The 21,485-nt window shown below is 36.0% G+C and overlaps 1 protein-coding gene across 1 annotated transcript in view; it reads right to left on the minus strand.

Moving 5' to 3' along the window:
- The window catches only part of SOX5 (SRY-box transcription factor 5), a 694,017-nt gene that overhangs the window by 9,859 nt on the left and 662,673 nt on the right, over nucleotides 1–21,485 (minus strand). The window contains exons 12-13 of the mRNA XM_030939629.1: nucleotides 6,431–6,539; nucleotides 3,197–3,370 (exon numbers count right to left, since the gene is read on the minus strand). Coding sequence (XP_030795489.1) covers nucleotides 3,197–3,370; nucleotides 6,431–6,539 — 283 coding nt within the window. The remainder of the gene's footprint in view (nucleotides 1–3,196; nucleotides 3,371–6,430; nucleotides 6,540–21,485) is intronic.

Consider the following 21,485-nt stretch of genomic DNA (forward strand, 5'->3'; position numbering starts at 1 on the left):
CCTAAGCACTAACTGGGTCAAATGGCTGACTACTACATTTTAGGACAGTACAGGGCAGTATTTCCATTTGGTGGTAAATCCAGTTTCATTTCAAAATCTTACCCTCAAATTAGGTTAACCAACTGAAAAGTTTGGTTTTGATTTCAATGGCTTTGCAGGTACAATAACCATTGTAGGCAGCTGAGGTGTTAACTAACCCCTGAAACACACTTGATGAGAATGGTAGGAAAGCATTTTGGATACCACCAAAAAAAAAAAGATAAAAAATATCTACTTGATTTGGGCGTGGCTGGCTGCTTACTCTGGACTGATGTACAGGGAGTTTACCCTGCTCCTTTCAAAAGGTTGTTCTTTTAGAATAAAAAAGCAGGGAAGGACAATTGGGTTTTCCTCCTGATGACAAAAGAGGAAGTTTCAATCAAAAGTATTTGATGCTCAAAATAGGGGAAAAAATAAGGTCTTATGATTATTCCTTTCCTTTCTAAATCTGGCAATCCACTGAAAGTGAAGAGTTTGGGCTGAGCAACACTGTCATCTCCACGGGGTCTGTAGTGAATTTGCACATTTTACTCCAACTACTGTATATCTAATCAGAAAAAGATGTCCCTCATCCCCTGATCTAGCGCCAAGCAGTAAAAGGTGATTCCTTATGTTAACAATTTCAGCAGAATGGCTTATTAAAACCAGATTTTAGGGTATTATAAAATGCTTAGAAGCCCTTTAAAATGTCAACCAGGATCCCCAGAGACTACGTAAAATGTCAACCCAGCTCAAGCGCCTGTTTTAAGCAGAATGAATTAGCGGCATGCTGTCGGAGGCTGTTATCCAAAACAATCAGCAAAGAGGAAAACATCAAGCTTTCTTTGTACTTTTGTATGAAATGGGTCATTTAGAATGATCTTGTGGATATTTGAAGATCACTTATTTATTTAAAGCTGTGACTAAATATTGAGGCCCACAACACCTCAATGTTTTATTTGTTCCCAAATATAAATGCTATATCTTTAAAGAATACATTTTCATCAGAAAGACTGAAATTAGGCAGTATTCTCTTTCATGTTGTCTATTATAATATAATCATATGGCCATTCTAATATTCTTTCCCTCACATCAGAAGGGAATTCTCTTAGCCAGTCATTTCTTTTCCATAGAGGCTTTTGCTGCATTTCCTAAAATATCATTTCCTATCATCAAAACTGATATTTCTCTTATAGTTAAGATAGTTTTAATTAATGATTATCACGTTTTTGGTATTCAGACACATGAATTGAGTAATATAAAGAGAGTTTTGAAATCTTAGTATTCAACTAGCTTTTTATTCTGACAATTTTGGATTTCTAATTTGGGAATAACTGATATATTAAAACGTGAAATATGCTTACATAAAGTATTCTTTTCTAGGGCTTTTCCAAATGAAACTGGTATGTTGTTTTTTAAAGACGGGAAATTTCATATGGAAGGTAGAATATAGTCACAAAAAGGAAAAATAGATCAGAGCTGGTAGAGATGTAAAAAATGTGTATTTCCTCTTGATCAGTTCAAGTTTTTGATTATGCATGATATATATTTTTACACACAGATTTTCATATTTTCTACGTATACTACTGAAAGCTTTGCATGTTCATGTCTTTTTAGATAACATTTAGGTGAAAAATGAGACACAATTTTAAGTGGCTAATGGTTTCTATTTTGATCCCATTACAAATGGACCTTGTGGACTAGGTGGCATCTATTACTTTTGTTGAGAATATGGGATCATAAAAACATGCAGCCAGGCGCATAATGCCTGTAATCCCAGCACTTTGGGAGGCCAAGGAGGGCGGATCACCTGAGGTCAGAAGTTTCAGACCAGCCTGGCCAAAATGGTGAAACCCTTTCTCTGCTAAAATACAAAAGTTAGTCAGGTATGGTTGGCCCGTGCCTGTCATCCCAGCTACTCAGGAGGCTGAGGCAGAAGAATTGCTTGAACCCAGGAGGCAGAGGTTGCAGTGCGCTGAGATCACACCACTGCACTCCAGCCTGGGTGACACAGCAGGACTCCATCTCCAAAACAAAACAAAACAAAAAACCTCATGCATATGTTAGCCACTTATAGATGATCAGTAATGAACCAAAAGTGATATTATCTTTATAAACTCCGTGCAATTCCAAGTGCCTTATGAATTTTAATAAAACTTTAATAATTTTGACAAATTTTGTTACTTATTTGTTAAAGCCAATGTTTTCTGGTAAAATGTTTCTCTTCTATTTTTGTCACTTAACTCTTAGAAGTCACAGAGTGAGTAATCAAAATTTTCTTATGTTGTCCCGTATCTGGCCATCAGGTTACTTGAAGATGAAGATGATGAAGACAAAGACAGTGATGACATTAGTGACAATGACAATGATAATGATGTCAGATAAGGTACGAAAGCAATGGAATCTTCTCTTTCCCCCGCCGTCCCTCCAGGACCTGAATTGGTCTATAATAGGTATCTTTCTAATCCGCACCCTTTCTCCCGCACCCTTTTTCTGTGTGCTTCAGTGTCTGTGTGGGTAGAGTAAATGTGTACTTTGTTTTCTGTTAAATTGAATGTTGCAATGGCAGAAAAGTATTTAGTATTACTAAAAGTACCTTGAGTACTTAAGGTTACTAAAAGTATAAATGTAAAAATGTACACTCTACATCTTCTTGTGTTCTGAGACACTAAAACTGATTTTCAATTATAGCACTGGAACAAACATCTTCCCCACCTCCACCCTCACCCCCACAACATGATGAATTCTGCAAACAACACTCCTTATCCTTCTGTTACAGAGGATGATGAGAGAGGAAGGAGGCCTTAAGATTAACAATAACTTGTCTCTAGTATGCAAGGAAATGAGTACAAATGATCAGTCGCAATATCTAGTGGCTCATGTGAAAGCAACTTTTTTCTCAGCCTTAGTAAAAATATTTCTAGATTTTTGCAGAAGATAAAGCATTAAAATAATTACTATGAAGACACACCGCTAAATGAGGTATAGAAATATGGTATATTTCTCAATGGACATAGAATGCTTCATCACCAGAAGAAGCCTCAATGATGATGTTTATTTTCTGGATAAGCAGATAACATGACCTGCAGGGCCTCCAAATTCAGGATCCTTCCACAGCTCCAGAAAACACAACAGTACCTTTATTCCATATGTCACTGAGTTCTTAATGTTTTCTTACCCAATATCTTGCTGATGTTGGAGTTGTGCATGTCAGGAAAGGCTTGAAGGATCTTTCTCCGTTCATCTTTAGCCCACACCATGAAGGCGTTCATTGGACGCTTTATGTGGGGTTCATTGCTGCCACGCCCTCTGGATTCCCTATAAATTCTTGACTCTGAAACTCCAGCACTTCCTGAAAACAGGAAACATCACTTAGTGTTAGTGTTAAAACTCTGGCAACTCTTTTCCTTGCATTCCTATTTTTCAGTCTATGAAGATATCTGAAACAAAAAGTACTTCTGATAATGGTACTGCCGGTTCTTAAGACAGATGCTTGTTTATGAAGTTTTTGTGATAAGCTTTGTGGTGGCAAATGTCCTATTTGTATTTTTAACTCATTTCTAATCTGTTCTCTCTTTCTTTCAATGGACTGTTTCACCATTTACTTTCAACAGCTCAAAATAAACTCTGATAAGGGATTTTTGATGCCATTCGGAAAGAGGATAGTTAGATTAAATCAATAGGCATACCAGTAGTGTGGAAATATTAAATAGGTAAAGAAGCACAAATCAATTTGGCAGAATGGATGATTATAGGGGAGGATATATCTTTGCTACTTAAAGAAGGTCTGAACATATAATACCTTATGTTCTTTTTCTCTCTCCGAGGTTACAAAAATAAAAACACCAACCAATTTTTTAGGTCAAAAACAATATATATATTTCCCTGTAATATAATTGGCTTTTCTTTGAAATTCTATGCTGACAAATGCATGACATATGCTGATACAGCAATGACAGGTCTGCCCCCAAAAATATATGTAAAAATGGTACGGAAAAGAACAAATGAACAATTAACATTACTCTAGTTTCTTAAGGAGTCTACAGTCACATGTTTAAGATGAGAAAAATAAAAATTTCCTTTGAATTTTCCCCCTCATATTTAAAGTTATCCAAAGAGTCCCATGCACAGTTACATTTCAATCAGTAAGATTCACAGATGATAAAACACAATTCATGAGTTAACAACAATATCTTTGGAAGCTGTATTCACTCCTCCAGCCTATGTGGCTCCTTAGAATGGCTTCAGCAGATTAAATAGCTTCCAAGATACTTGAGTTCAGGCAAAGAGAAAATAAGGAGAACCAGTAGAACTCTGACAGTAGGTTTTCACTGGTTATTACCACAAAATAAGTAGATGTATTTTGATAGTATCTAAAAATTTAAAAATACTTTGGAGACTTGTAGAGACTGTATTCTCAACAAAAGCACTGCTTTTCTTTTTTTGCTTTGTAGTCATTCCTCATCTTTTCTTTTTTTTTTTTTTTAAATCTGAGGACACAAGAATCAAACAAAATTGCCCAAACTTGAAGACCTCTATAGCAGCACATTCAAAACATAGCATACCTGTTGGTGAAGTTTCTCAACATTTCTCATTAATAACATGCTCTTTGGTTTAATGAAAAGTGGAAAATATTTCACAAACAGCATGATTGAATTTAGCTAGTGACAGCAACAAAAACTTTGATGTTTTAATGCTGATTACTGTGGGTATATTTTATCATGCTAATACAACTTAAAATTTATGAAATGTGTTATTACCAGTAATTGTCTTTTATTGACAAAATAAGTGCAAATATATGGCAACATCTTCCTAAAATGGGTTTGTAACTAGCAAATGATCATTTGCACATCTGCCTTTTCTTGTTCTTACACCTTACAGCAACATAAGCAATAAAATGAGCATTATGTGTCTTCATCAAATCTAAACAAGCTCTTTAAATGTACATAGACTCGGTTTATCTCAGCTAAGTGAAGCAGAAAATAGAAGAAAATATTTGCAACATTAGACCCAGGAAAATGCAAATTGAATCCAATTGAATAAAAATCAGTTTTGATAGAATTATGTGTTTCAACGTTCAGGTTTGTTTAGTCCCTCGACTAGTATAGACCTGGTTTTAAAAGTAGAATTGGCTCAAGGCACAGAGTAGACAGCTGTGTATACTGGAGGATTCAAGGGGGCCCCCTCTCAAAATATGCATCTCACTGATTTGCCCCTGTGCACTCCTCTCTATATGCAGGGAAATTCCCTGTAGTAGTACCAAAGTTGAGGTCGGTACCACCAAAGGAATGCCTAACATACATGGATGCCACCTGACAGTAGAGAGATGCTCCCCGCCAGGATGTTGTATAAGAAGAACAGCACTTCTTCTTTTTCCCTCTTTGCTATGCTCTTAAAAATCAGAGTATCGATTTAATTTGTTGTCACTGTCAGATGTTTAGAATATTCAGAGATGATACAGAAAACAGAAGTCTGGAGGCCTAGGAGAGGGGAGCATAAAGTTGTACAGCTGAATTCTAGCTAGGTTACGGAGAGTGGGCAGGACACTTGACTATGCAGTATATAGCACTGGGGAGAAGGGTTCCAAAATGGAAGAAACTATCCTGGAAATGTCCTCTGAGCCATGTATTCTGGTCAGGGCTTGACAAATGGAAACTTAAAAATGAGCCAATAGAAACAAATTTCTGAAAAAGTACATTTTGGGTACAAGAAATAGGGAAGTGAGGCCACGTGCAGTAGCTCACGCCTATAATACTAGCACTTTTGGAAGCTGAGGTGGAAGAATCACTCAAGCCCAGGAGTTTGAGACCAGCCTGGACAACATAGTGAGTCCTTGTCTCTTAAAAAAAAAAAATTGCTGGGCATGTTGGCATGCACCTATAGTCCCAGCTACTTGGGAGGCTGAGGTGGGAGGATCACTTGAGCCTGGGAAGCTAAGGCTGCAGTGAGCTGGGACTGCACCACTGCACTCCAGCATGGACTACAGAGCAGGACTCTGTCAAAAAAACAAAACAAAACAAACAAACAAAAAAGACAAAGAAGGAAACAAATAGGGAAGCGAGGAGAGGAATGGGGAAGATGATGATCAAGAGCATTTGCTTTAGAATCCTGCCATCTCGATTTAAATTCCTGCCTCTGGCACTTAGAGCCCTATGACGTGGGGAAAATGCTTCAAAACTCCTGAGGCTCAGACTCTTTCTCTGCAATGGGCCTGACTAGGAATTAAATGAGATGATTTATGCAAAACACTCAGCAGAGTGCTTGGCACATGGGAACTGCTCAGTATATGTGACCTCTTAAGGTAATGATCAGGTATGAGGTGGCTGTCTAGTCTATTTTTTAGCAGTTTTAATTGGCACTAAATAGACACTTTCTCACATTATTAGAATATATATGAACAATTTTCACAAACCATCAGAATCTCCACTCAGATTGAAATCCATCATTGCATGGCTAAATTTTCCTTCTTCATTCTGTTTAACTGCCAGTTGCTGAGTCAGACTCTCCAGTGTTGTTTTTTCCTTTAAAAAAATTATAATGAGAGATCAGTCTAGGAATTATAATTATTTGAAGACTTTCTTTTTCTTGGGCCATATATAATACATTAGCTCCTGGAAAGGATGCAGTGTTGATTTCTTCACCTTTTTACGTTCAGCACATTAACCTGAAGTCATTAAGAGAATGATCAGCAGGATCTTTGAAGGAGCTCTGATTCTCATAGACCCCTATAAAGTCTTGGCATTTGGGTTTGGTATGCCTAAAGGATATATGCCGGGATCCTTGGAGACAACCGTCCCAAATTACAAAATGTGCATAGAAATTTCATGGAAGCAACCTGTTTTACATTTGGAATGTCTGCTTTATTTTTGGCCAGACAGTAGAAGTATAGGAGTGGCATGAAGCCCAGAGAAAGTCTTCCAATAGTCAGGTGACCAAATAATAGAAACATAATTCACAGTAGTGCCCTCTGGTTGCCATCTTCCCAAATGCCATCTGTATTCCTCATGCAAGGGTAATGAAGACGTTTAAATATTCATTGCTAATTGCTTGTCAAGTCTCTGTACATCCAATGTGAGTGCCTGCTACTTGGACCACAATTTGATTTGGATTGCTAAGCCAAAATATTGAGTTGGCGAATTATTTGAGATACAAATATACCAAAATTAGATCTACAGAGACATCAAGTTGTTTAAGCATGCAGTGCACGATTCACATTCATGGAGAACATGGCATTACAAAATAAATTATTTTCAAGAAAAATATAATGCTTAATCTAAACCATATGAGACATTCCAAATTAAGAAACTGGGCGACTTTAGGAACAGAAAAAGCATATAATGAAAGGCTGATAACTTTCTCTTGAACTCTCCAGCATTGCTCTCAGGATGATGTAGTAGCAAAACAGTTTTAAGAAAAGCATCCATTGGATCTCATCACATTGTCTCAAGTTTCTTTATAATTATTCATCTCATTTTCTGAGGAACATAGCCATGAATCATACTAGTGAACAACATACACTGCAGAACTGCTATTGATACAATAAAATGTTCACAGAAAGTAATCAATGATTTAAGACAATTGTATTACAGGTAAAGGGCCCAACTAATGTTCCCACCAAGAACTAATAAGATATTGAAATTCTTCACACAGTACACGCTTTATCTCAATGAAGTCTCTGACAATGTGACAATTGTGCATACTAGATTAAAAAGTCTCTTAAGCCAGTGGCCTTGGAACTCCTGTACTCTATTCATCAAAGTATGTACATTATTTAATAGAAAACTATTTTTAAATTGTCAATCAGTATAAAATACAGTAGAGAAACTGGGACAAAATAGTTTATATTAACTTTAGTTGTATAGAATTAAATAGTATTAAAGTTGAAATAAGTTACGCATTTAACACTGTAGAATCTGACTCGATTTGTTTTGTGTGTGAGGTTGTTGTTTTCAGCTGTTTTATATGTTTTGGATGTCTTTTGCTGAGAGAGTCGGCTGTATATATTCAGCTGAGCTCAGGAGCATCAAGGACACCAGCTTAACAGACTTTCTTTACAGTAAATGTAGCTGTTAAAACAAAAGACAGTTACATTTGAAAACACACACACACACACACACACATTCCATCAACATGATCTGATAGTCCTCGGGTCAATGAAGACTTTACTGTACTCTCTTTGAGGAATGTACTGGGCTTGGATCACCTCTTAGCTTTTGATTTAACAGTATAGGGCAATAATACTACACATTTTCTAGAGAGTTTTCCATTCTGAAGAAAAGTCTTTCAAGAAGAAAAAGCAAAATGAACTCAATCAAAGTAGAAAAAGAATGACACGTTAAGTGACTTCCAAGGTTCTGAGTTCAGCTATACAGATGCCGTGCTGTCTTACCAAGAGGCTAAAATTAACAAACATGAGCAGGAAAGTCACACTCAGTTTTCACAATAAGTAACCTATAATTAGCCACCACTAATGTGCCTAATATTAATAAAATGATTAGCTACCCAAAAGTAAAACTTACTATGCTTCTCAAGAGGATGTCAGTGGCACATAGTGGAAGTCAACACAGCAAGCTGTACTTTCTCATAATAGTATAGTAATTTATACTATTTGTATAAATTTAAGTTTTTTGTATAGTAATTTAAGCTAACAGACATGTGAACAGGCAAAAGGAAAGGTGATTGCAGGAATTGGAGAACATGAGGTATGCCTTTAATTAAAGCAGATTACAACAGCATGTAAATCAAAATAACATTGCCACATTTTTTTAAAAAGTATGGACAATACATTCAGAAGACAAATAAACTGATGTGAGGAGGAGATAATAACAACTTAAGTAAAAAATAATTATCCTATAATTCCATATGAAAACTGATCCTATAAAGTTGATACATAGTACTTATGTATAAAAGTAGATATAAATTTATATGTGGTTAGGTGTCTAGGTAATATATTGAACCACCAAAAGAATGAATTGGATTTAAGAATAGTTCTCAAAAGTTTAAATGCAACTGAATGGCATATAGGAGGGGAAACAATCAGCCAAATGCTATAAAGCAGAAGTGCTGACACACTAGAAAAATCTCTCCTACTCTATCCTTTTAATCCCACCTGTCTCTGGCCATCCCCTCTCTGAAGGGTTCACCTATGCACTATCATGTATAAAGCTCAACCATTTGAGATTCTGTTCTGTGGGTTAAATATTTCCTTTTCTAAAAGTGTCTGTTCATAAGAGTAAATACTACTGGAAAAGGTAATATTTTGATTCTCAAAGTTCTTATAAATAAAATAATCTTTTCTAAATAGAGGCAGCTGGAACAAAACAAGGACAGTAGATTTCAGGTAAGCAGAGGGTTAAGAGGGAAGACGTTGAAAATGGGAAACACCCAAGAAACTGCTTTTGGGAAAACAAATATATGTTGATGGGCACAAGTGACCATTTTTTACCAATCTTATAATCTGATAAAAATCATGACTCTGATTAAAATCATGTTAGTCAAGAGTTTGTGCAGAAAAATAGCATCCCCTTCCCTGATTTAAAGATCAGTATTCTGGAACACAAATCCAGCCCAGCACTTAGAAATGTTGATATGAAAATGACAAGATTCATTGGTCTTTTCTCCTTTACCTTCTTTTTATTAGAGAGAAAGCAAAAAAAGAAGAAAAGTAAACACATTTAAAGGAATACTCTCCAAAATGCTAAATGCACTGAATGATGTCAGAATAGAGGGCAAAAATAGATTAATTACAACAAAGTAGTCAACATGTTAAAGTCCCGGGGTATGGGCCAAATAAGATGACCTGCATGCTTTCTCTCTTGAATAAAAACTAGCAATGGGATAACAACTAGATTCCTTTGGAAAGATGAGTCTTATCTGCCTAATCACGTCTTTACAACTCTGCAGGTTTGCTGAGATCAAGGAGAAACATTAGGTTAAGTCTGTTTAAAAACAGACTTGAAAAAATCTTCTGATTTTATGTTGACTTGAAAAAAGATCCAAGTGAATTGTATCTCATCGACAGAAGAAAGTTGTAGACCGCATGGTTTCCTGGGTGCAAATGAATAACTCCAAAATCTGACATACAAAAAGCTATTATTAATGTATTAATATTCACTTGGGGGACTTGGTAGCTGGTCTTGTGCTCTGTGACTTATCCACAGACTTGCATAATGGAAAACAGCATGTGTACTGTTTGCACATAATCCCAGGCTATGGTGGGAATAAAAAAGGAGAGCCAAGAAATAGCTAAAGAGATATGGACACTTTGTTGATTGGAAGTAGTCAGTATCAATTCATACTTCTAAGGCCAAAAACCATTCTGAATGACGAAAAGCCACAGGGATTCATGGGAAGAGGACATTTTTGAGGTTGGAAAATAATGAGTTTTGGCATCAGGAATATCACATTTTAACCAAACTCTCTGCCATATATATTAGCCATATTGCTTTAGACAAATTAGTTATCCTCCTTGAGTTCCAGAATCCTAGTTTGTAAAATGATAAACATGTGTTAGATTCTCATTACTTTGAAAAGTTTAAGATAGATATACTTTTAATATTATTTTTAAAATGTCAATGGGGAAAATTGAAAAGACAGGGAATCTAACATGTAATAATTATAGAAATAGTTAAATTTGAGTATTAAGTAGCCTGTTATGATGATAAACTCTATTCTGTATGACCAAATATGCATTATACAAGGGAATTTTAGTCATAACTCTAAATATTGTCAAAAGTTTTCCCTCTTTTTCCTACCATTTACCACAATATATTTGATCATTGTTTATTATTTCAATTTCATACTCAGGCATGATGAGTTAACAGTTCCAGACTGTAAATCTAGTACATAGTTTAACTGAAAAAATTTCCCTACTCCATTATTTCATCTTAAAACACATCGAAAACAACTGATAATTCACTATTTTTGCAAAGTTTCTAATAGGCATCCTATGTTGGTATTTCACAGAGCAGTCAAAACAAAGGAACACACAAACTATACTTTAGAGGTAGATATTTCCTTAGTTACCTAATCCTAAATTAAACAGTGCATGAGTAGATAAGTCTTCTATTACTCCCTGAAACTGGGATTCAGCTAAGTGATGAGCTTTGCTCTCTACCTGACAAACATACACAAAGAGATGGGCTGTGGATCAGCTATCATAATGGACATCCCTGAAATAAAGCTCACAAAGCTATAAAACTCATAAAAAGCACATGCATGAAATGACAGAATAGAGTGTGACTGTCAAATGTTGACTCAGTAACAGTTAAACCCCTTCTGGCTGCACTTCTTTATGGTCTCCTACTATATTAATGACATGGGAAGAAAGAAGAAACAAAAAAAGGTTTTCAACCCTCTAATTATGTGAACCTCACAGACCACCAAAGAAGATGAAAGATTATTTATAATGTCATACAATTTATCAGTTGGAGATTCTTTTCATCAGCTTAAGTATAAAGAAATAATTCACATGTCTACTCTTTAACCTCCTGGTTTCACTCTTGCTTATTAATATCTCAATTTTTTAGAAAATATCATCTACCCACATAATATAACACCGAAAATGGGAGAAAAGGCTTTCTTGTAAGTTATGTATAAATGACATATAAACTATGTATGTGTGCACACAAATACACACTCACATAAATACACATTTTCCTCTAACTCTAACAAAAGTACATGTTGAAGAGATCTGTCACTAATTTTACCTCTATTAAGTGTGAATTTATCCATTAGAATATCCATAGACCCTTTGGTATTCTGGAATTTAATAATCCTTGAAAAAAAGAGAATTTTTCTATTCATTTTCTCCATCGAGAATTATAGCGAGATATGAACTAAGGGGATGGAAAGGTCCATATACATCCTCTGGTCTAGTCATCCACAAAAACCGCCTGATTTAATTCTGACTTTTTTCCCTTTCTGAACTCCCTCATGAATTAAAACCCATAATTTTGTTCCACAATCTAATTTCCTCTTGTAAAATTTGGTAGCTAGCTTCATGAAAAGTTGCTTGTATAATTCTGACTCAACTTCTCAGCAGGTTAATTTCATCAGGCAATCTGATCATGTGAAATGTATCAGCAGATCAAGTTTTCTTAAGCAGTACTACAAAGTCAAAGATGGTTCAGAAACACACAGCGTAGAAACTTGAGAGTTTTGATCTTGGTGAATAACTTTTCAAAATCTTAAAATGACTTGATAATACTGATAAATCCTTATTAATGATTTTCAAAGAAGTGATTTTAAAATGGGAGCAATATTTCAAAACTGATGACAAATATCTAATTTTGATTTTTATGAAGAAAGAAAGAAATTTGAGGAAATATGACTTTAGCACCTAATGTATACTCCAGAAAAGATGGGGTTACCTATAAAGATTAGTTCAGAGCACTTGGTAGAGGCTGTGGTAATGACAGGAAGTTGGTATGGATTCACTAAAATAATGTTATAATAGCCTCATTTTCTTTTTAAATAGGTATTGGAATGCAGACCAGGGAAACTCAATGACAATAATTGTTTGGACTTAACTCAGTTTAACTCAGTTTTTTAGCATCCCCCTATCTCTTAAACCTTGTTGTCATAATGAAGAAATTACACAGGATACTGAAAAAAAGGGTTTGAATAGAGTAGGAAGAAAAAATCAACAATCATTGTCTTTAAGTATCTTAAGAACCTCCACGTTTAAAAAGAATAAACAGCTATTGTTTGTGAAATAGAGATAGAGTTTGTCCATATGTAGTTAGGAGATAGAACACTGATCAAAGACTGTAAGTTATCAGGTGAAAGATAATGAACTACTGAAGGAAGAGAGATCTAATAGTCAGAGCTGCCTATCCATTGAACGGGCTGTCTCAGGATGGAAGAAATTTCCACCTTCCTAGAGATTTTCAAGTGGTGGACATATGACTACCTGCCTAGCATATTACAGATACTGAAGAGGCAATTCAAGGTTGAATGATAGGCCCTTTTCATTTTCTTTCAAACCTTCAATTCTATGATTTTATGTCCTACTTGACTGAACTCAATATAACAAAACTGTTTTGACATATATCTCACAGAAAACAGGCTTTGATTCTTTTTAAACATGGAGCTGTGCAAGGTATTTAAAGACAACTATTGCTGATATTTTCTTTACACTCCACTGAAGTCTCTTTTTCAGGTTCTTGTGTAATTTGTCATACTTTTATACGTTCTCTATTCATAAAAGATAAATTTTCTCAAAAGTCATTAACAAGTTTCAACACTTAAAGCTATGGGTTTGTAATCAATAATTCCATAATTCTTTTCTTAAATTCAAGGAAGACATTTCAAATTATGAAAAAAACAAAAATCTGATTGCTTTTCGGACATATTTTGTGAAGAGACTATCCAACAGTAATTAGACTTACAAATTCAGGTACCTTGTTAAAGACACACTTAAACATTCCCAGTCAACATTACAAATTTAGTCGTTAAGACAGAAAACCACTGTCACAGGGAGGAAAAAATCCCTATGGCCAGAATGTGTAATGTACAGAAAAGCTACTCAAAAGAATGTATAGGAAACAAAGAATTCACTAAGAACTTTACACAAGAATACTATCACAGTAAAGTACGGGCCCTTGCTTCTTTGTCATGATGGTGCTTATGGTGTGTATATGTGGAAGAAGGGAGGCAGGAGGGGAAAAAAACAAAACCTGGGATTTTAAATGTCTTTATATATGGTCAGGCTACAGCCAACATCTAAAGAAAAGGTTGTGTTGTTCTTCCAAACCGTGGCAGACAGACATATTATAAATACTGAGTCAAATCAGAAGGGTTAATGTGAGAAAATCAGGAGGCCGACTAAGAAAAATAATAGAATTTGCAACCTACACAGGATGTCCAGTTGGTGGGAGGGCTACACAAATGTAAACACAAAAGTGGAATATTGTCTGATGATAATTATTCTATAAACAATGGGTAACTCAGTTCCTGAGCTACAGAAACATATAGGATTACTTTCTTCAAATTTTCCTTTTCATGGAATAAAAGCTATAAAACTGTCAGCATTCTTACAAATGTAGCCTCAGTAGCCAGTAGTTACTTCAGTTAAATAAATATAATCAGACCATTTTAAAGAGTCATGGCTTGGTTCAGAAATGCTGGGTCTGACAATAGAAACAGGCACATCAGGGTTATAGTTCTCTTTTCAACTATCCATGGTAGTTTTAAATACACAGAGAGAAAAATATATATTAGAATAGATATTTTAAATCTCTTTTTAATGAATAGCTGAAACTTCATCGCTTGTTTTATCAGAGCTGCTAGGAGAAACAAAGTAACTAGGATTGAGTATGTTGTTTTTGCTTTCTTGGCTTATTCGCCAGTGATGGGGTTTGGTGCACAGTGAAGACAGGAAGAAGGAAGGAAGGAGTAAAAACAGGAAAAATGAAGATTTGGAAACCAGATGTACAGATTGTGGAGATGGTGATTGCTTAAATGAAATATTTTTGATCAAGTCTCAAAAATGTGCTGAGGACTACACATGACCAATGCTGGGGCACAAGTGAATTGAACAGGAACTGGGTTACTTTCTGGAATTCCCTCTCCATATTCCATTAGAAAAGAGACTGGGGTTTGAGCTGTAAGAGTTCAATTGAAAGACTGGTCTACCACTTGAATTCCTCTAGTCTTCTCAAATCTCAAGTTTAAAAAGATGTTTTAAACAAAGAATACTGTTCTACTTACACTACAGAGTGAGACCAAAATATGATGGGAAAGCCCTGAGAAAATGTTAAGGTACGAAATCAATATCAACAGCTGTTATACTCCTATGACATAGGCATGAGCAAATCTTTTTTATTTGTAAAAGAGAAGAGATGTGATTGGAAAGATTCAATGAGACCCTTTAAATAAATGCTACATTCCTCATATTTTCCTAATAGCTTTAAATCCATACTGGTAAAATAGCTTGCAATAAATATAATAAAGAATCTATCTAGTAAATATATAGGATAACTGCAAAACAAACTTCTCCTTAATTATTTCAGTGTCTTAATGTGTAAGTGTCTTGAGGGCAGCTGTTTGATCTTGAGGAGAAGGAAGGAATCAAGGGGGAAAAGGAAGACTTCTCTTTGATAGGCCAGGCTTTTATAAAGAGCAATTCTGGCCCAACAACAAAAGTGAGTCTTACTTTACTTACTGAAAATTAGAAAATTCAGAAATGTGGAAATACATATGAAAACGTACAACCCCATAACCTTGGCATAACCACTGCTGACATTTTGTTGTATATTCTTTTAGTCTTTTATCTATGCATTATGGAAATAGACTTTAAAAAATATCGACATCATTCTATACATGGTGTTTTCAAACTTATTTTTTCATGAGTACTATTGTGAGCATATCCTCGAATCCCTAAACAAACAGACAATTTCAATCATCAGAGAGGCCTGTGGGTGTCTCTCTGAAAGCCCAATTTGGCATGCCCTATGAGTCTCATTTTATTGGACCATCCTACACTAACCCCTCTACCAGAATGATGTAAAGAACACAAGACTCTCTGTTTGAAAACATGCACAGCTTTTCTAGGCTAGAAAATTAAACCATAAAAAGTTTACTGGAAAAAAAAAAAAACCTTTAAAAAGCTCCTTAAAAACTCACACCATAATTGCTCCCCACCAAGCGTGGGCACTTGCTAGCTGCAAGTAGTGGCACTGTGACAAATGTAGCGAAACTGAAAGCAGGCTATACTAAGAGAAAGAAAAAGTCTTCCACTGGCCATCTGTGAAAATAAGGCATGTGGCCATTAAATGCAGAGGCTGTAAATATACACAAACTCCATGAAGCAAATGGCAAAAAAGGACTAAACTTCAAGCTCAAACAAATCAAAATGTTTAATGCATAGTTACCACTGCTGGACGAAAACAGCTCTGATCTTTGCAGTCTGCAAACTCGGCATGTATTTCAATTAAATACCCCCAAAAAGAAAAGAAATAGAGAGAAAGAAATGAAAAGACACAGAAGAAAACCGTCTAGAACAAAAGGCTACAGACAGCCTATACTCAATTTCTAAAAACAAACAGCCCCTTTAGCTTGCATCAGCCTGTCGAGAATGTCGATTGGAATTATTGAAAGGATGACATATAGAGTGATGGATGGTGATGACATAATACCTATTTGCCTTTTTGTCATGGTCTTTCAAAACTGGCTGCTCTGTGCTGATAATATTCACTAAGGGGTTTTCCTCTCCCCTCCTGTCCCATAAGAAGTGTTCCCTAGCTAAGACACTCAGAATTAAGAAGGTTTTATGAATGAAAAACAAAAGGAAAGAAAACCTAAGGATCAAATGCCAACTTGCACATAAAAAGCTGGTCTAGATGTTCTAATAATCAGTTGCCTAGAAAGCCGTTTCCCTTTCATTTTATATACATTTTCAGAGTAGAGAGACTCCAATAATAAGAAGGCAAATATTCAACTTCGGGTTTTGTGTATCTTTTAATTAAAGTCACCAAATAAATAATTACATGTAAATGTAGAGATTAAAAAATAATATATGCTCACTTTAAAAAGAGAAAATACTAATCACTTATGTTATTTTAATTTGTTCTTAGGCAAATTCTAACCAGAGGATTTAAAACATTGGGAATGTTTTTTAGAAACACACACACCCCTAGTAAAATCTGCTTTACCACACACTGTTGCAAAAGTCTGTCTTACTTTCCTCCAGAAGGATTTACCTAACATGCCTACTTCCTTTATACAATTTTTCTCTAGCTATTGAAATATCTATTTCTAATTTGACTTTTAGAATTCATTTTAGCTAAAGGCAACATTTATAAAACCCATCCGTAAATCATTCATTGAGGCATCTTCCACTGACTGAAGAGGCATGGGTTCCTTCATATTCACTTTTTTAAAGCGAAAACCTGTAATGCACAATTCCTCACAGGCCTTCTTCTTATCTAAGGGAAGGAACATGTGTTAGATAATGCTGAACTACATACATTGTGTCAGTTTCCGAAGAGTTAACACTGCTGGCCCCATCCATCAGATGGCCAGCGAAGCATCAGGAAAGAATGATGGATGTAAAATTATTACAGGGCTGCCATCCGATACACTTACTGCCATTTGTAACTAATGCTGGGAATGACACACTTTTTTTCATTATTAAACATCCACATTAAGTCAACATTGGTCACTGTCATTTCATGTTTGGCACTCTGTTAAAGGGAAAGAAGAGGGTTGACAATGGCAGGAAAGAGGTGGGTGTAATGGACGAGTTTCCCAGTGCCAGATAGATAAAATTAACCTTTGTTTACAATCAGCCTATATAGTCTGTGGTAAGGCTTCTTATGAATATGACTCAGAAAGCGTCAAAAATGAAACTATTGTCATTACTGAGTCAATTCTTAATTAAAATATACACGTTATTTACCAAATTTCCATCTTATTTGACAGAAAATTACGAAGAATTTTCACTAAAGCTCAGCAGAAAAAGTAAGACATTTTTCCAGCTATGATTTACAATGATAGATGAATTCATAGCACGCATTATATGTTTATATTCCAGGTACACTGTAGGCAATTAATGTTCAGTGAATAAATTCTCTTCCTTAAGAAATATATGCACACATATGCATGCTTATTTTTGTGAGTGACATCTGTTTTACATAAGAAAAGCAATACAGAAGTTGGTCTTAACATGTATAAGGTGTGTATGTGAATATACTTTTATAGATTTAACCTGTCATCAAGCAAAGTCTTCTTGTGCACATGCTCGTGTGTCATTTAATTCTTCGTGAACCCCAGACAAGGTATAAGAACCCTGGACATGGTCTAGGCACATTGGCTCATGCCTGTCATCCCAGCGCTTTGGGAGGTCAAGGTGGGCGGATCATGAGGTCAGGAGATTGAGAGCATCCTGGCTACTATGGTGAAACCCTGCCTCTACTAATAATACAAAAAATTAGCCAGGCGTGGTGGCACACACCTGTAGTCCCAGCTACTCAGGAGGCTGAGGCAGAAGAATCACTTGAACCCTGGAGGCAGAGCGTGCAGTGAGCCAGGATCGTGCCATTGCACTCCAGCCTGGGTGACAGAGCGAGACTTCGCCTCGGAGAAAAAAAAAAAAGAAAAAGACCCTGGACATGTAATAGTGGAAGAGCAAAAGACAGATAGATGGCAACAATTATAAAACAAACATAACCAACCAGTTTCATGAAGGAAATATTTGAGAGCTTTGATATCATTTTTTTTATATGCCTATGGCTGACAATCGCCTTTTCGTATGCAACAGCCATTGTCCTTTTCTTCCCAGCTAACATTACCTTCGATCTGAAGATAATCCCTTGATCTCAGAGAAGATAGGATTAGCTCTCTACTTTAGTGGTAAAAAATAATTTATGATCAATTTAAAGCAGTCTCTTTTCCTTTGGCCAGTAATGGTCTTAAAGATGTTCACATGACCCAGTTCTAGTCAATGAGATGTGTGTGGAAGTCAGCTTGAGAAGAGGAATGAAATACCCCCGTATGAATGAAGACTGAAGTTAGCAAAGAGAAAATGACTTCTCCTTCCTGAATCTGCCTGCCTTCATGCGGATGGGATAGCTGCAGGTGCAGCAACCATTTTGTGACCCAAAGGGAAAAGACAAGAGAATCACAGATTTCAACTCTGATATCAAGTTGATGAACTAATGCCACCAAACTCCTACTCCTGAACTTCATTATGTGATAAAAATGAACCACTATTTTTTTTTTTTTTTAATTTTTTTGGAACGGCGTTTCACTCTTGTTGCCCAGGCTGGAGTGCAGTGGCGCGATCTTGGCTCACCACAACCTCCGCCTCCCAGGTTCAAGTGATTCTCCTGCCTCAGCCTCTTGAGTAGCTGAGATTACAGGCAAGCGCCACTATGCCTGGTTAATTTCGTATTTTTTAGTAAAGACGGGTTTCATCATGTTGGCCAGGCTGGTCTCTAACTCCCAACCTCAGGTGATCCGCCTGTCTTAGATCCCAAAGTGCTGGGATGACAGGCGTGAGCCACCATGCCTGGCCATGAATCACTATTTAAGCTACCATATTCAGGTTTCCTGATACATGTAGTGAAACTCATTCCTAATAGCTATGACAGTATAGGTACAGTCTTTCCAGGATAACTATATTTGGAGTGAGTGACACAAACGGAAAAGCTTCTGGTCTATTTCTTATTTCAGCTGAGTGCACTGGTTCTCCATTGTATTAACACTGTCTGGTGGGATCAGGACAACAAAAACTGAGCTTTTTATAATCTCTTATTAATATGGATACTTTCAAACACAAGCTCAAGAACCTGTACTTGACTCTGTGAACAAAATTGTGCCATCTAGGTGGTAATGAAGCAAAGTGTGTTTTTTACAAAACAAAATATGAGAGGCTTCTTTCTGTTCCTTCATACCTGAGAAACTCACCTTTTCATCCACAACACTAATCTGTAACAAAGCCATGTGGCAAAAGATAACATTATTTGAACATAAAATCAGTCTACAATTAACCAGAGATGACAATTATAAATAATATTGTGTCCCAGAGTTTCCAAGAAACCTGACACACACAGTTCTTGGGTATGCTGAAACACTTCCAAGAAACGTAAAGAAATTTAAAAAAATCTCTTAGAAGTCTTCCATTAAAATGTGTTTCAGTAAAAATGACTTTCATGATGTGTTTTGGTACATATCACTGAGAAATCATTGGTCCCTATCTTCACACCTCTAATTGTTTTCACTGTCCAATTACAGCTTTTCAGAATTAAGACCTTCTAGCTGGGATAACCACGTGGCTGGCTATTTGAGATATGAAGAAAAGTTAATGTGTATAAGGCTGTGTACCCAAGAAAACAGATCTCCACCACAAGATTTCAATCATCTGGAGCTCAGGTCATGATATCTTTTAGGTTGATGTAAAGCACCAGGCTGAACTTCTTTTCTTTTTTTCCTTTCTCCCAGTTCCTTTCCTTCTTTCTTTCTGCTTTGTCTCTCTCAATCCTTACCTTACACATATTTTCTGGGTTTAGGGAGTTAGGAGTATTATTATTATTATTATTATTATTATTGTTATTATTATTTGAGATGGAGTCTCGCCCTGTTGCCCAGGTTGGAGTGCAATGGTGCGATCTTGGCTCACCGCAACCTCCGCCTCCCAGGTTCAAGCAGTTCTCCTGCCTCAACCTCCTGAGTAGCTGGGATTACAGGCGTGCATCACCACACCCGGGTAATTTTTTTGTATCGTTAGTAGAGACAGGGTTTCACCATATTGGCCAGGCTGGTCTCGAGCTCCTGACCTCATGATCCGCCCGCCTTGGCCACCCAAAGTGCTGGGATTACAGGCGTGAGTCACTGCGCCTGGCCAGCAGTATTCCTTTAGACAGAAAAAAATGCCCTTATTTTGGGATTCAAGTGATATATGATAGTACAAAATGTAAGAGGAATTTATCATATATTTTTTACATCTTTCACTAAACTCTATGGCAAAACTTCAAACCAATTACTAATCCACATATTTATTGGCCATAGATAATACTGAGTGATTATAAAAGTGTAATAAAATGATAAGTGTTAGAAAAATAACACAATATGCATAAATATATGGTTAATATGAGAGAAAACAACTCAAGTATATAACTGATTTGATACGGTCAGCAATATGGGGTCTTTATTCAACTCCTATGGGTGGGCTCACACACATAAATATGTAATGAGTAACAGTCAAATAATAATTTGATCCAAACTGTAAGCTCTATAAAGGCAGAACTCATATTTTCTGGTTTAATACAATACCTCCAGTACATACCACAGTCTCTAATACATAGCATGTGCTAATGTTGAATAATTACTAATTAAAAGATATAAGTGTGACATTATTATCTCATTTTCATGACTTACACAGACATAGATTGATCATTAATATTCTAGAAATGACACCCAAGTTATTTCAACAGGAAAAGTCAACCACAAACTACAGTAATACCTGCTTCAAAGAGTTTCAATAATCTCAATTTCATTTTCAGGTGTCAGGGTAACATAAGGGATGAGATAATTCAGATCCTTTGATTGAGAAGGTTTCCTTTTATATTACAAGAGTTTGTCATACTATTACAATAATGAAACTACTTCATTTCCATAATTTAAGTTTTTCACTTAAAAACTCATAAATTATAAGACTATAGCTCAAGATGTAACTCAACTGCATTGAAAGTACATGATGAAGAGATTCAGGAATGAAGATCTTCTTGAGAACAGAGACATCTTAACTGTCCAACAGGTTTTGGCAGGTATTATTTCAAAAACAGATTTTTTAAAAGTTGTTATAACGGTACAAAAGAGAAAGGAAAATTGAAGCAGTAGCTATCAACAGAGGCAACTCTCACTCCTGCAACCCAAGCAGGAGGTGCTAATCAGAGAAATAAAGTATGACTGTGGAGATGGAACGAGAAGTGGCAATAAGGTCGCCTAACAATGGACAAGTATGG

The sequence above is a fragment of the Rhinopithecus roxellana genome, chromosome 10 (assembly GCF_007565055.1).
Source record: "Rhinopithecus roxellana isolate Shanxi Qingling chromosome 10, ASM756505v1, whole genome shotgun sequence".
NCBI classification, from domain to species: domain Eukaryota; kingdom Metazoa; phylum Chordata; class Mammalia; order Primates; family Cercopithecidae; genus Rhinopithecus; species Rhinopithecus roxellana.